Source organism: Nelumbo nucifera, chromosome 3 (genome assembly GCF_055504915.1).
Source record: "Nelumbo nucifera cultivar China Antique chromosome 3, China Antique-T2T, whole genome shotgun sequence".
Taxonomy (NCBI): Eukaryota; Viridiplantae; Streptophyta; class Magnoliopsida; order Proteales; family Nelumbonaceae; genus Nelumbo; species Nelumbo nucifera.
Window position 1 is genome coordinate 2896046 of NC_142651.1, and position 16410 is coordinate 2912455.

At 37.5% G+C, this 16410-nt stretch overlaps 1 protein-coding gene across 1 annotated transcript in view; it reads left to right on the forward strand.

The window, feature by feature from the left end:
- The first annotated feature begins 331 nt into the window (after positions 1 to 331).
- LOC104593264 (ENTH/VHS family protein) overlaps positions 332 to 16410 on the forward strand; it is a 67418-nt gene continuing 51339 nt past the window's right edge. The window contains exons 1-2 of the mRNA XM_019197028.1: positions 332 to 356; positions 1512 to 1554. Coding sequence (XP_019052573.1) covers positions 332 to 356; positions 1512 to 1554 — 68 coding nt within the window. The remainder of the gene's footprint in view (positions 357 to 1511; positions 1555 to 16410) is intronic.

Genomic DNA, 16410 nt, shown 5'->3' on the forward strand with positions numbered 1-16410 from the left:
TTGTTTCTGTATCGCTGTTTGCTGATCCTGCATTCTTGTTGATTGATATCTGCAATGTTTGCTGAAAGGTTTAGTCACATCTCTCCAGTAAGCTCTCTCTGCATTAAAGCCTTCCAGAAGGATACATGCATCAGTCCCCCTCCTTAAATGCTTTCTCCCTTTTTTAGCTGTCCTTTTTTTTGTGGTTTTTACTTTTTACTTGTTAAATCTTAAGTACGTAAATTGTCTGAACTTGTGAGTCTCAACCCTCAGTGAAGAAGAGAAGATAGAAAATAAAGAACAAGAACAACAGAAATAGGTTTTATGTGGTTCAGCTTTGTAGCCTACATCAATGGGTGGGGATGCAAATCAGGCAGGTTAGGCTGGGTTTAGTAGGTGCTAAGACCTGGACCTTTGGTCTGGGCCTGGCCCAACCAGAAGTCAAAGCCTGAGTTTGCAAACCCAAGCCCAGCCTAAGATAAATGTAACGCAACTTGGGCTGGGCTCAGGTGGGCTTGGTTGATCATGCGTGGATTATTCAGGTTTGAAAGCCTTCTTATTCATATTTTCTGATTAATAAATCTCTTTACTCATTCATAAAAAATAGCCTTCTTATTCATATTTTTCACTTATACCTTTCATTTGGGCTCTATAGCCTGATTAAGAAGTAACATAAGAAGGTAAAATGGAATTAAAACAAAAAGAGATTTCATCTAGGTGAAAAGTTTTCACCAGATAATCGAAACATCAGACTTCTCATCATGTTCAGCAGTGACTAACTCAGATCAAGTGACAAAACTGGTCTGCAGAGGGTTCTTGTTCTAGGTTGACTGGTTTAATTCTTTAGTCCATTCTGGTATTATATTTTAAAAACTATGTATGCATAAGGTTCATTCATGTGATTACACATACACCATCATCATCATAATTTAAGCTTTGTCCCAACTATATGGGGGTGGCCATATGAACCCTTCCATTGTGTTCAGTTTAGTGCTTTATCCTCGGGGTGAGTGTTCAGTTTATTTGGTTAAAAACCGAACTGAACAAACCGAAATTTTGAAAACCATATATATAGCGAAGTTCTAAAGCTAAAAACTGAAACCGAAACTGAAACCAATTTAAGTAAAAAACCAAAACCAAATTTTTGGTTTGGTTTTAACCAACTAATGCTCACTCCTACCATATCCGTTGTTAAATTATGAGCACTTAGATCATTTCTTACTACAACTAATGTTCTTTCTAGTCTGCCCCTTATCCCTTCTAGCCTTTTCAATTGGCAACAGATTGCTTCTTATGGGTGCTCTAAATAATCTATATATTACAATCTTTTCTGTTTCTTAATTGACATCTAGACATATCCTTGTAGATATCATGCTTCTTTCAGACAGTATTTCTGTTATTACTGCATCTGAACACTTTTGTTATTCTTTCATGATTCCAGTAGTGAATCTTTTATTGTAGCCATATACTAATTTTGTGGAATGGGAAGTGATTGCTAACAATCTGTATTGTACTTTAATGCCTATTTGTAGGATTCTTCTTAAAGCATATTCCAAGAAAAATCAACTCCTTGAGGTAAGTGATAACAGAATATGTTTTTAGGATTTTCAATATACATTCTTCTAGATTTCTACTTGGAGGCAAAAGCAACAATATGAACTTGTTTAGGTGAATGCCTACTTGCCTAGGACATTTTGAAACTATTGATTTGGTCATTACACAAATACCTGGCCAAGATTGATTTTATTTTGAGAACGTAAAGTATCAGGTATTCATTAGAAATGTGAATAAAGATGCAGTGGAAGAGATGAATGTGCAACTAGGAGCTATCCATCAAGTACGAAAAGGGCACTGGAAAAAGTATTCCTTGTATCAACTATCCATGCTGCATATAAATGAACCACAACCAAAAAAATTTGAGTATATCAATTTGTTCATATAGTTAGCCATAAGCCATGATCAAATTGTTTAGTTATTTTCTCTTTGGATTGACAACAATGCTTATTTATTTATTTATCATTACAATAAATGCTCTAGTAAGTAATAACCACTTATCATGGAAGAAAAGGGATTCTATTATTTATTTATTTATTGATAAGTAATACATATGTCACTCTCTACACCCAAAATATCAGACTATAGATAGATAAAATCCTCCTCTTGGAAGAACTGAAATATCCTTAAGAGAAATGGTCCAGTCCATGATATGCTAGTCACATCTGTGCGCAGTCTTGGGATGTCTTTCTCTTTCCCCTAAAAAAATGTCTATTCTTCTCTTTCCATGTACACCAGCATATTGGCAAGGAACTGTATACCAAAGAACCCCTCCTTCAACCAAATGAAACATAACCATGAAAGAGCTTCTTTAAATGACCAAGGAGGTGCACATGAGAAATTAAATAGCTGACCAGTTGGGGATAGGAGGGATCTTTAGGAATCATAATGGAGACATTATAACTATTTTTTTGGGGGGCTGGCAAAAGACCTGAACTATACAAATCTGTTAAATAGTTGTGAAGGTATTGCCTAGACATCACCTACGCAGTTAGGCACCTCTTGGTAACTTTGCCCAAACCAGTTAAAAGGTGTACCTCAGGCATGCCTAGGCGCATAGGCAAGACATGTTAGGTATGTGCCTTGTCTAGTCCCCAGGTGCAGCACTCTCAAAATGCATGTGCCTGGTGCGCCTTGCGCTTCAGCCCAAGCGTGCACCTTTTCAAAATTTGCTTGCTCGCCGAAGCTCCGGGAACCCCCCCTATTTCCTAATGTTGTTCATTCATTCTTCCAGATATTTTTATAAGACATTAAAATTATAAAATCATTTTTTGTAGGGATTAAGAATGTAAGACCCTAACATGGACTTATTTGGGCTTGCCTCAAGAGGCTTGGTACAAAGGTGACTCATAATTAGGAATGCAAAATGGTTAACATCATATTAGCCATTTAAACTAATGCAATTGGGAAAAAAATATAGAGATTGAAAGTTTTACATACTTAAATATTAGACCTGTTCACGGGCTGGGCTTCGGGCCCAACTTTACATTGTTTCGGGCTCGGGCTGGGCCCATTAGAATTTTGACAAAAGCCAAGCTTGAGCCCGGCCCATGAACAGGTCTATTAAATATGTTTTATATGTCATGTTTGATTTAATTTTTGAATTTTCATGTTAAATATGTTTATATATTTTAATTTGAGATCAGAGTTTTCAAGGCGCCAAGGCGAGGCTATGTGATAGGGGGTGCCTTGTTGCATGGTTGCCTAGGCGCCTGCCTAGGCGATGGATTTTTTTTATTTTAAGTAAAACCATATATCCTAGGGTAGTTTCCTAGGTTCCATAACCATCTTTCTTTAATAATTATTCATATTTTTCATAAGAGAAGTATAAATTTCATGTTTAAGTCTAGAAAATCAACATTTAATGAGAAGAAAAAGAACAAAGGAAAGAAAATTCAAAAAATATAGGGGCTGTACCCCTACTTTTGTTATAGGAAAGAAGAAAAGAAAAGGTGAAAGAAGAAGAAGATGTGGAAGAAGAAAATGTGTTGATTAGACAAAATTTTAAGTTCTTCCCTTGCTTATTGGTTCAGGTTTTGAAAATTTTGAGGGTTCAATCAAGGATCAAAATTTCGACACAATATGCCCCGTATCGGGTGTATTGTATTGTATCTTTGGGGTCCCGATACTTGTTTACAGGTGTTTTTGGGGACCCATTTTTTTAAATAATATATAAATATGTATATTTTAAAATGAAATTGATTACCAAAGAAATAAAAAAATGGGGGGAGTATTGTTACAAGTACTGATACACCTCTGCCTATACACAGAGGTGTATTGATACTTTGAACCATGGGCTCAATACAGCAGTTTGCAATGTTTGCGTTGATTAAACCCTAACAAAATAAGAAAATAATAAAAAGAAATTAGTATATAAACACATAGAATGAATATTCTAGTTTAATAATGTCAAAAAAATTTAAAATATAAAAGTATTTTATAACCCAATGCATAAAACTGCTTGGTGACTAGGCAAGGCGAACCTCTAAGGGCGCCTTGACAACTGTGTTTGAGATAATAGTTTTTTTAAAACATTTATTTTAAAATTTAAGTTTATATTTTTAATTAATGTTTTGTTGAATATTTTTAATTTTCCATTTTGTTTTTCATTTTTAGCATTTTTTTTTGTATTTTTGCTCCTTGCTTCGAAAAGGCACACACCTCACCTTGCACATTGTGCCTTGAGCACAAAATGCCCCTTGTGCTTTTTTTTTTTTTTTTTGCGCCTTGCGCTTTTGAAACACTAGCCTGAAAGCCTTGGCTTGTAGAACAAGGCACATTCTAGGTGACTAGGCATCTGCATGGGTGATAAGGTGGCCGCCTTGTGATTTTTGTCACCTATGTAGGAACCTTGTTATAATATCATTACCATAGCTACATCTTACTAATATCTGTGTTAATAGGTTCTATTTTATACTATATATCATTTATACTTTGTTTTAAAGTTTTACTTTGAAATTTAAAAGATCCAAGGGTTTTGAGAAGAGAAAAGGGAGAAAAGGATAATGTTTCTTTTTTCTTTTGCTTTTTCCGCACACACACATTCTCTCTCTCTCTCTCTCTCACACACACACACACATTAAATAAAGCAGTGCTTCCAACCTTGATCTTTTTTCTCTTTTACTTGCTCTATTTTTGATTCTTTATCATATAAAATATTGCTATCTTTAGTTGATAGTTTGATATGAATTGATCTATTAAATATTTATTAAATTAGTATTATTTTTGAAAAATATTGAAATTAATATATTTACAATACTATTTTCTTTTGAATATGATGATTTGCCATGTTTTTGAGAGGAAGTTTAATGTTCTTATTAAAGACAATTGTTTTTTTTTTTCAATTAATATACTTGCTGATTAGTATATAAAAATAGGGAACTAACCAAAATTTAATTACCTAGGTGCTACCTATGTAACTAAGCACTTCACTGTCACCCAGAATTGTCTTGAGTTCTATGCCTTGATAACTATGCTGCTAACTGAGGGAGTAGAAAAGTTTGGAAGATCTGTTTTGATATAAAAACTGTGAAAGAAAGAAGAAAAGAAAGAGAAGAGAAGGTTTATGCAGTGAAAAAAAGAGGAGAGAGATTGAGGAGAATGGGAGAAGCCAAAATTAGGTCTGGCCGCCCCTTTCATTAGATTATATACTCTCAAATAAAAACAGAGTACACAGACAAGTATGCCCTTAGTAAGTCAGCTACTTGTATGGACTGAATAAACACTCTTAACTTAAAACATAAACTAATGGACCTTGGGCCCAATAACTCCTTAACTATGTGCTATGTAAATAAAAACAAGTGATATCAGTCCAAAGTGGTAGTGGACTGGATTCAGAATGAAGGTATGGATCCTTGGCAGTATAGAAATATTATGAAGGAGATAAAGGAGCTCAAGAAAATAGAAGTATCCTTACAGCATTGGTTCACAGATGCTCTGGCAAAACAAGGGGTAAATAGAGAAGATTTACTTTGGGGAGTGGGGGGAAATATATGATGTACACAATTACACATATTCTGTATTGGCCATTTCAATCTCAAGGGTGTAGCCATATGTAACTCATTCTTTTTAAATCAATAAAATCAAGTTGTTACTCATTTAAAAAATTCGCGGATGGTGGCAGTCATATGACAACATAGAAACAAGTGATTGACAATTTTGTTAGTTATTTGAGGTTACTTGCTGTAGAAAATTGTTTTTCATATAGCAACTTCATTTGTTTCTTGAACTCTCATTTTTAGGCAAACATATTAGGCTACTAAACTTAAAAGGTCAGTTTTGTTTCACAATAGGCCTTTATCTGTTGAAAGAAAATTTAGTCATTCTTCTCTCAGAAACATTATTTATTTTAAAAATTGAAGGTGTTTTCTCAAAAAATGAAGAAAAGAGAGTTAGAGTTGAAGATACAATATATAAGAGTGGGGAAAAGAAGAATGGTGACAACAGCCTAAACCCACTTGAATCAGCCATGAAAGGTATGAAGAGATGGAATGCAATATGCTGGAGTTGTGGAGTCTGGAAGTAGAAAAACATTTATTACTGTTAAATAAATGTTTTTCTACTTCCAGTCTTGCATGGTGAAACTGCCTACCACCTGTTAATCTCCTGTCCATTTGTTTGTGACATTCGGGAATGGTTTTTCTACTTTTTTTTAGGTGGAACCTCCTGTTAGTTTGGACAGATTGTTCGATTCATCTGTATTAAGATGCACAAAAAAGAGGGGCAGAATCATTTGGAAATGGACAAGGGCAGCGGTGATTTGGACAATTTGGAAAGAATGAAATGCAAGAATTTTTTATGAGAAAGAAAGAAGCAGCAAGGTAGTAATTGGTACCATCACTTTAAGAGTAGCACAATGGGTGAAGACTTGGGCACTGTTCTTGGATTTCACTGTGGAAGATTTCTTTAGAAACTGGGGAGCAATAGCAGGGACATCCTCTAAAAAACCAAAAATAAAAGAAGATTGGAGTCCTGCAAAGGGAGGGTGGGTGAGAAACTGAACTTCAATAGCTGTAGCATGGACAATCCTGGGCCTTTTGGGATTGGGGGAGTGATAAGAGGTGAGAAATGAGAATGGGCACTTTTTTGCAATGTTTTCATCTCCAATAGAAGAAGGTGATTTAATAAGGGTAGAACTTTTGGCAGTGGTGTTTGGGTTGCAAAAATCTAAAAAAATGATGGTTGGGAGGTTGTTCATTGAAGGGGGTTGAAAGGTGGTTAATGAAGGAAAAGAATGTGTTCTGGAATTTCAGAAATGAGCTTAGACAGTTCAAATGGTTTTCAAAAGATATGCAATTACAAATCAGATGGGTACGTAGGTCTGAAAATTGTTTGGCCAATGGTTTGGCTAAACAAGGGGTGAATAAATAGCAAATGTTTTGGGCTCAAATGTAAAAAAGGGTGAATGGTTATATCTATATTGTGTATGTTTTCTTTTGTACCACAACCTTTTGTTTTATCTCTCTTACATTTAATGAATGGATTACTTCTTTGTTGCTTATAAAAAAACATTTATTACTGTTATTATTACCCTAATATATACCTAATATATGCATGTATGTACTCTCTTCCAAGGTTTAAAATGTCGATGTCGATGGAAATGTCGCTTACCAAAATATAGGACATATGTCGGAAATGTCGAGAGGAAATATTGTAAAAATTAGAGACATTGTGGAAATATTATGAAATATGTGGAAATATGCAAAGATATTTTGTAAAATGATAAAAGAAACATTAATACATATTTCTAGACTATTATCTTTGTTAAAGTGTGCCGAATAGGGGTAGTTTAGTCTTCTTATGCTTGTTAAGTAACTTGCTTATGTGGCAGTGTTATTAGAGTCACTCTGCCCCACACTTAAGTAAGGGCATTTTTGTCTTTGTAAAGATCATTAGAATCTAATGAAGATTAAGGGGGTCGACTGTAGGGGGAATCCAACAGATTTCGACAGACCCTTATTTTCTTTCTTCTTCTTCTCTTCTTCTTCCTCTTCTCCTTCCTTCTCTTCCTGGTTCAGACTACTGTAGCAACATTCGAAACATGGTATCAGAGCCATGCTCCTGACCTACTTCAGTTGGTAAAGCACCTCAGCAGTGTTCGTGATTGCCCTCCTTCGTTTCTAGTCAGTCTATGGAGAGAACTGGTTCGCCCTAGGTCTGAAATATCACAGGTCGTCTCTCTCTGCTGCGCATAACCTTCTTCATCAAGAAAAGTGACTTCAACAGTGAATGGTTGGTTGATATTCTCAAAGGAAGGTTGGTTATCTCTTCTTCTTGTGTTACTGATATTTTTGGGTAGAAACCCTACAAGAAGCTACTAGTATCGATCAGAACCTAGAGAACTAGGTTCATTGTTGTCCTAGAAAGGGCTGTGTGTGCAGTAGCCGAATGGTGTAGGGGCTGTTGTGAGTTGTTGAGTGGTGTTAGGGCTGCTGTGAGTGGCCGAGTGGTGTAAGGTGTAATGCTGTGACCTAGCCGAGTTTTTTTGTGGGTGTGTAGTGCTCTCTTAAAACTGTTAAATTAGTTTGAACTGGGTGTAACAGGTTTAACTATGTTGTGGTGCTTATGTTGCACAATCCCTATTGAGTGGATGTAAGAGGGCTTACATGTGATTAGTGAGTGTTAAATTGATGCCTATGTGGTCAGTGGTATTGTAAAATCAGCAGTAGTGTGAATAAGAACAAGGCGTGTGTACCCACTGTTGTGTTTAGGAGTTGCTATAGGGGCTGGAACATCAATTTTTTGAATAACAACAGTCAACTTGTTGCTGAGAATTCAGGTTAGAGGCAATTGTGAAAGAGTACAATGGCAGCAATATGAGATGGGTATAATGATCAGAAACCTAGTGTGGTGGTTTCCTCTGACCACCTAGGTGTACAGATGACCTCAATTAAACTGAATGGGGAGAACTATATTCCATGGGCTAAATCTGTGGAAGTTTTTCTCAAGGCCAAGAGGAAAGTGAAGCACATAAAAGATGAGAAACCATCGGCTGACTCCACAGGGTTTGATGATTGGGAACAAGAAGATGCTCAAATCATGACTTGGCTATGGAACAGCATGGAACCCAAAATCAGTGTGAACTTCATGTTTCTTGATACAACTAAGGATATATGGGAACATGCTAAGAAGTTGTATTCTGGACAAGATAATACAACAAGAGTATATCAACTTTATCAGGAGTACTTTGATTTGCAACAAGGAAACAAAACGCTAGAAGAGTACTATGCCTGTATGAAGAATATAAGGAATGAACTCAATGCCTATCATCCCCTCACTCCAGATATTAAAGTTCAACAACAACAAAGGGAACAACTAGATGTTATAAAATTCTTGGTGGGGCTGAAATCAAAGTATGAACTAGTTAGAGCCCAAATATTAGGGAGCTCCACCCTTCCTACACTTGAGGAAGTATTTTCACGGCTTTGCAGAATTTCTTTGGGACAAACAGAGAATCCCACACAGTCTGATAGATCAGCACTTGTGATTGCTAAAGGAGGTGAACACAGTACAAAGGGGGGGAGGACATGCCTCCCGAGGAGGTCGTGGCAGTTCCATGATTAGTCGGGGTGGTAGTGACTCAGGGGGAGGCCGTGGCAGAGGGAAGAATAACTCTGCAAGGAAGTGTACTCATTGTGGCAGGGAAGGACACATAGTGAATTTCTGTTATGACCTACATGGCCCTCCCTCTAAATGGGCTAATCATGCTGTAGCAGGTGAGGTTGACATCAGTGACTGTAAACAGGTAGATCGAACTCCTCACACATCTGCATCTACTTCTGGGAGGGAAATGGTGAGTGTACCGCGTGATGAGTATGAACGGTTCCTTCAAACTACTTCATAGCATACCACTACCATACTTGTCCATTCAGGTATTGCTTGCATGCCATCTAAAACCTCTCCCTGGATTATTGACTTTGGAGCCTCGGATCATATGACCGAGACTCCAGGTGTGTTCTCTTCTCTTTCTGAAACCTCCACATCACAAACTGTTACACTTGTCAATGGGTCCTCATCTCCCATCTATGATGTTGGTAATGTTGACATGGCTTCTGTGCCCTTATCATCTGTTTTATATGTACCTAAGTTTCCATTCAATCTTATGTCTATTAGTAAAATAACCAAAGCTCTTAACTGTTCTGTTACCTTCTTTCTTTCCACATGTGTTTTCCAGGATCTCAAGACGGGGAAGAAGATTGGTGGGGGGCATGAAGCCGGTGGATTGTATTACCTTGACGGTGGTGGATCTTCAATTGCTCTTCAAACTTCACTTACTCCTCTACAATGGCATTGCCAACTGGGACATCCATCTCTCAAGGCTCTCAAGATGTTGGTTCCGTCATTGAGTCAGTTGTCAGTTTTGCAATGTGAGTCATGTCAGTTTGGTAAACATCGTCGTGTGTTCTTCAGTCCAAGAATTGAGAGTTGTATGTTGAGTCCTTTTTCTTTGATTCATTCAAATGTTTGGGGTCCAATCAAAATAGTCTTATAATGGGTACAAGTATTTTGTCTCCTTTATTGATGATTGTTCAAGAATGACATGGATTTATTTAATGAAAGAAAGAAGTGAATTATTTTCCATTTTTTAGAAATTCCATGCTGAAATACGCACACAATTTGGTGTTTCAATCAAAGTTCTCTGTTCAGATAATGGTCGTGAATACTTTCTTATTTCATTTCAACAATATTTAGAACAACATGGCATTATTCATCAGACCTCATGTGCATTCACCCCTCAACAAAATGGGGTAGCTGAACGGAAGAATCGTCAACTTCTTGAAACTGCTCAGTCTATGATTCACCACATGAATGTTCCTAAACGGTTTTGGAGTGATGCTATACTCACTGCATGTTTTCTCATTAATCGGATGCCCTCTTTTATTCTTCATGGTCGGTCCCCCTTCTCTATCTTGTTTCCCACTTTATCTCCATTTCCATTAACTCCTCGTGTCTTTGGTTGTGTGTGTTTTGTCTACAATCTGAGTCCTGGAATAGACAAGCTAGATGCACGCTCAATTAAATGTGTCTTCTTTGGTTACTCTCGGACTCAAAAAGGGTACAAGTGTTATAATCCCATTACCCGAAAGTGCTATGTTTGCCCTGATGTCACCTTTTTTGAGTTTGTATCCTTCTTCTCAAATCCTGATGCATCCTTGTCTTCACCCTCACTTCCTCTTCCTCTTCCTGTTAGTGATCCAGTTCCAGATACTGTTGTGGGAGTAGACTCATCACCTCATCCAGTGCAGGTCACCACCGAACGACCACCGATCCGACAAGTGTATACACGTCGAACGACACCGGCCCCTCCTCCAGCTTCTACCTCATCTGCGGGTCCCCTCATGGCTCTTATTGCTGAACCTTTAGACCTTGACCTACCCATTGCCTTACGGAAAGGTAAACGTAGTTCTACCCTCCATCCCATTTCCAATTTTGTTTCATTATCTCGTCTTTCTACCTCACATCGCTAGTTTGTTTCACTTTTGTCCTCTATTTTCATACTTAACAATGTTCAAGAAGCTCTTAGTTCACTTGGATGGCGGCAGGCAATGGAGGAGGAACTCTCTGCTCTTCAACATTCTCAAATGTGGGAACTTACTACTCTCCCACTTGGTAAGCATGCTGTGGGCTGTAAATGGGTGTATACTGTGAAATACTTGCCAGATGGTAGTGTGGAGCGTCTGAAGGCCAGACTTGTTGCTAAAAGTTACTCACAGTTGTATGGAGTGGACTACATGGAGACATTCTCTCCGGTGGCTAAGATTAGTTCTGTTTGTGTACTAATCTCCCTGGCAGTTATGTATGATTGGCCTCTCTTTCAACTTGACATAAAGAATGCCTTCCTCCATGGTGATCTGGTGGAGGAGGTATATATGGAGCAACCACCTGGGTTTGTTGCTCAGGGGGAGGATGGTAAGGTGTGCAAACTGAAGAAGGCAATTTATGGGTTGAAGCAATCTCCACGTGCTTGGTTTGGGAAGTTCAGCGAAGTGGTGAAGAGTTTTGGAATGAAGCAATGCCAGGTTGATCACTCAGTGTTCAGCTATGACTCAGAAGCTGGGAAGATTTTATTAGTGGTCTATGTGGATGATATTGTCATTACTGGTAGTGATAATTTGGGGATTGGCAAACTAAAGGTATTTATGCAAAATCATTTTCAAACAAAAGACCTTGGAACATTAAAGTATTTCTTGGGAATAGAAGTTGTCAGGTCAAAACAAGGTGTAAATTTGTGCCAAAGGAAATATGTTCTTGATCTATTGGAAGAAACAGGACTGTTAGGTGCAAAACCGGCTGAGACCCCTATGGAACCAAATGTTAAGTTGAGGAGTGATACAAGAGAAGTATTTGAAGATCCTGGAAGGTATAGACGACTAGTGGGAAAGCTGAACTATCTGACTTTCACGAGACCCGACATCTCCTTTGCAGTCAGTGTGGTGAGCCAATTCATGCAGAACCCTCGTATACCTCACTGGGATGTAGTCCTTAGAATTGTGAGGTATCTGAAAGGAGCTCCAGGTCGTGGGCTATTGTATAAATTAGGAGGAAAACTTGAAGTAGTTGGGTATACAGATGCAGACTGGGCAGACTCAGTGAATGACAGAAGATCTACTACAGGCTATTGCACATTTCTTGGAGGAAATCTTGTGACATGGAAGAGTAAAAAGCAGGCGGTTGTGGCCAGAAGCAGTGCTGAAGCCGAGTATAGGGCCATGGTGCACACTACCTGTGAATTAGTGTGGTTGAGGAGTCTCCTATAAGAAATTGGATTTCACATGGATAAACCTATGAGATTGTATTGTGACAACCAAGCTGCACTCCATATCTCATCCAACCCTGTCTTTCATGAGAGAACAAAGCACATAGAGGTTGATTGTCACTTTGTGAGAGAGAAGGTCCTTGCTGGAGAGATAAATACAAAACATGTGGGCTCTAATGACCAGTGGGCAGGTTTGTTTACAAAAGCTCTAAGTTCAGGGAAAGTGAACTATCTATGTAACAAGCTGGGATTATATGACATATATTCTCCAGCTTGAGGGGGAGTGTTAAAGTGTGCCGAATAGGGGTAGTTTAGTCTTCTTATGTTTGTTAAGTAACTTGCTTATGTGGTAGTGTTATTAGAGTCACTTTGCCCCAAATTAAGTAAGGGCATTTTTGTCTTTGTAAAGATCATCAGAATCTAATGAAGATTAAGGGGGTCGACTGTAGGGGGAATCCAACAGATTTCGACAGACCCTTATTTTCTTTCTTCTTCTTCTCTTCTTCTTCCTCTTCTCCTTCCTTCTCTTCCTGGTTCGGACTACTGTAGCAGCATTCGAAACAATCTTATTCCCAACCATTATATAAAGCTAAGAAACTAAGATCAATAACAAATTAGTAAATGATGACTTACTGATTTATTATGCATTTTGATGGTTTTACAAGGTTATCTGATATTTTCTTTTCCTATTTTTAATTCTGATTTATTATAAAATCTAATATAATTATTTCACACTAGTACATAGAAATACATTTATTCCGATTTTTTTAAATATTAAAGTTATAATACATTATGTTTTATTATAAATTTAATAAACTGATTTTCCTTTTTGTAGTGTTAAGATTATGATAAATTCTGATTTCTCATAAAACTTAATGAATTTATTATGATTTTTAATACTAAATTTATAATAAATTATGATTTAGTATAAAATTTATTAAATTTATTCTGATTTTTTATATTAAATGTAGAATATGACTTATTATAAAATTTAATAAACATTTTCTGATTTTAATAAATATTTTAAAAAATACTAACTAGTTAATATTTTATTACTTGAAAAATATTTTATGTTTTATATTATAAAGTAATTAATTTATTCTTTTGTTTTTATACTTTGTTAATTCTTTTTTATAAATATTTTATTTGAAATATTAAATAGAAATTATTAACGGAATAATCTTTTTTAATATACTGTATTATATTAATATAATATACTAATAAACTATATTTTTAATGTACATTAGTCGACATCCTGTCGACATAATAGGAAAAACTGTATTTTTTTGGTTATTTGGACCGATTTGGTTGACATTTCCGAAATATAGGAAATGTCGACTGACATAATGTAATTTTTATATTACCATCCATTTTCATGTCAGTGAGCCTCGACATCGACATATGTCGGGCGGCATTAGCGACATTTGGCGACACTTGAAACCATGCTCTCTTCAACTTCTTATATAATGCCAATTTTGATATTTTAGATGCTAAATGGTTTTCTTAAGATAAAAGAAAATTACCAGAATGATGTTTCCTGTTGAAATAACTTAGTTTATTTTAAGTTTAGTGCCGCAAGGGCACCTTTGTAATTTTCTCTCTTTTTTTTGTATGGTTGCCCTAGTATAAATACCAAATAAACTGGCGTTGCCAGTTGACTTTTTGCCTCTTTCAATTCTGTCTCTCTTCTCTCTTTTCTCTCTTCTCCTTTCTCCTTCTCTTCTCTCTGTTCTGGAATCATACCATCTCAACACCAAGAAAACATGGTATTAGAGCGGCAGATCTAACCTTAGGACCAGGGCGGCACTTCTTTCCTTTTTTGTCTATTGGTGATCGAACCAAAGAACAAGATCTCTGGTGGACGTGTGAGGAAACTCACTGCAAAGCTATTCTTTTTTCTTGGTCGTGAGCCCAAAAACTATTAGAAAAAAATTGAATGCTGTGAGTTTTTTTTTTAGTTTTTCTTCCTCAGTTTGTGGATCGAACTGATCCTTTTGTACTCAGATGTGTGGGTTATGTGGGTCTAATGACCTGTGGCTAGTGTGAGAGTGTCTTCTCTCATTGTATGTGGATCGAATGATCCTTATTATCCCCAAAAAGGTGTTATTGCTTCAAGACTACAGATCTGTAACTACTGTGACATTCCAAGTCTTCTTCATCCAGATCCTTATTAAACCGTATGCCATCCAGGGTTTTAGGGTTTAAATCCCCCTTCAGTCTTATTCATCCAGATAAGGATCTCTTCCCTATTCCTCTTCGTGTGTTTGGCTGCACCTGTTATGTTCACATTCCAAGTGCCCAGAGACATAAGTTTGAACCAGAAGCCCACAAATGCATCTTCCTTGGTTATTCCCCCACACAAAAGGGTTACTGTTGTTTTGATCCAAAGACTGGCATTCGGTATGTCTCAATGGATGTTACCTTTGATGAACTTTCTCCTTTTTATGGGTCCTCTCAGGAAGGACATTGTCAACAGGGGGAGAGTTTGTCACTAGTGTTTGCTCTTCCTCTCCCTGTCCCAGTTGAGTCTCTTGATGAGCCTGTGTCCTCACCAAATGAATCAAGGGAGGATCAGTCACTTCATTCTTCTTGTCCTAGTGCTCCTATCTCTTTACCTCCTCGTCCTACCCACAATCCCAAGGTGTATCAAAGGCAAAGAGCCAGGAATGAGCAGTTTGTTTCCCTTACAATAGATGAGCCTCATACACTTCCAATCACAGATGAGACAACATGTGCTGTTTCAACCTCTTTGGAACCATCTTTCCCAGATCTTGATATTCCCATTGCTGTTAGGAAAGGAAAACGGAAGTGCACTGCACACTGCATTTCCAAACACCTTTCTTATGATCTACTTTCTCCTTCATACTTTGCCTATCTCTCTTCAGTTGCTTCTAACCCTATTCCTAGGTCTGTGCCAGAAGCTCTTGAGATTCCAAAATGGAGAGATGCCATGGAATCTAAAATGGTTGCCTTACACAAAAATGATACTTGGGAAGTAGTGGATTTACCTGAAGGGAAGGATCCGGTTGGTTGCAAGTGAGTCTTTACCATTAAATACCGGGTTGATGGGACTATTGAGTGGTACAAGGTCAGACTGGTTACCTGGAGACCTTTGCTCCTGTTGCTAAGATGACATCTGTGAGGGTTCTCTTATCTCTGGCAGCTCACTTTGATTGACCCCTTTATCAGTTGGATGTAAAGAATGCGTTTCTGAATGGTGACTTACATGAGGAGGTCTATATGTCTCTCCCTCCAGGAATGTTTGGAAGTGATATGCAAGGAAATGTATGCAAATTGAAGAAATCTTTTTATGGCCTCAAACAGTCTCCTAGAGCATGGTTTGAGAAATTTAGAACAACACTTGTTAAATTCGACTATACTCAGACACAGTCAGATAATACTCTTTTTGTGAAGAGAAGTGAATCTCTGGCAGTATATCTCATTGTGTATGTTGATGACATTGTTGTGACTAGTAATGATGCCTCAGGAATTCGTGCTCTTAAGTCTTTCCTTCATACATAATTTGAGATTAAGGATTTGGGGGAGTTGAGATACTTCATTGGCATAGAAGTTGCTAGATCCAAGAATGAGATTCTTATCTCCCAAAGGAAGTATGTCCTTGACTTGCTCTCTGAATTTGGGAAGATGGGTGCTAGACCAGCTGTAACTCCTATTGATACGAGTCACAAACTTTCTACTTCAGATGGAACATTGTTGGAAGATAAAGGGGTCTTTTAGAGACTTCTTGGGAAGCTCCTATACCTGTGCATGACTCGGCCAGATATTGCATATGCTGTCAGTTGTATTAGCCAGTTCATGCATGCTCCTCGAGATACTCATATGGCAGCTGCAGAACGAATTTTGTGTTATTTGAAAGGCTCCCCAGGAAAAGGGATTCTGTTTACCAAGCATGGACATCTGAAACTTGAAGCCTATACTGATGCTGATTGGGCTGGAAATATTGATGACAAAAGATCTACTTCAGGGTATTGCAGTCTGGTGGCTGGTAATGTTGTCTCTTGGAGGAGCAAGAAACAATCAGTTGTGGCCCGATCCTCAGCAGAAGCAGAATATAGGGCCATGGCACATGGAGTCTCTGAACTGTTGTGGCTAAGGTCATT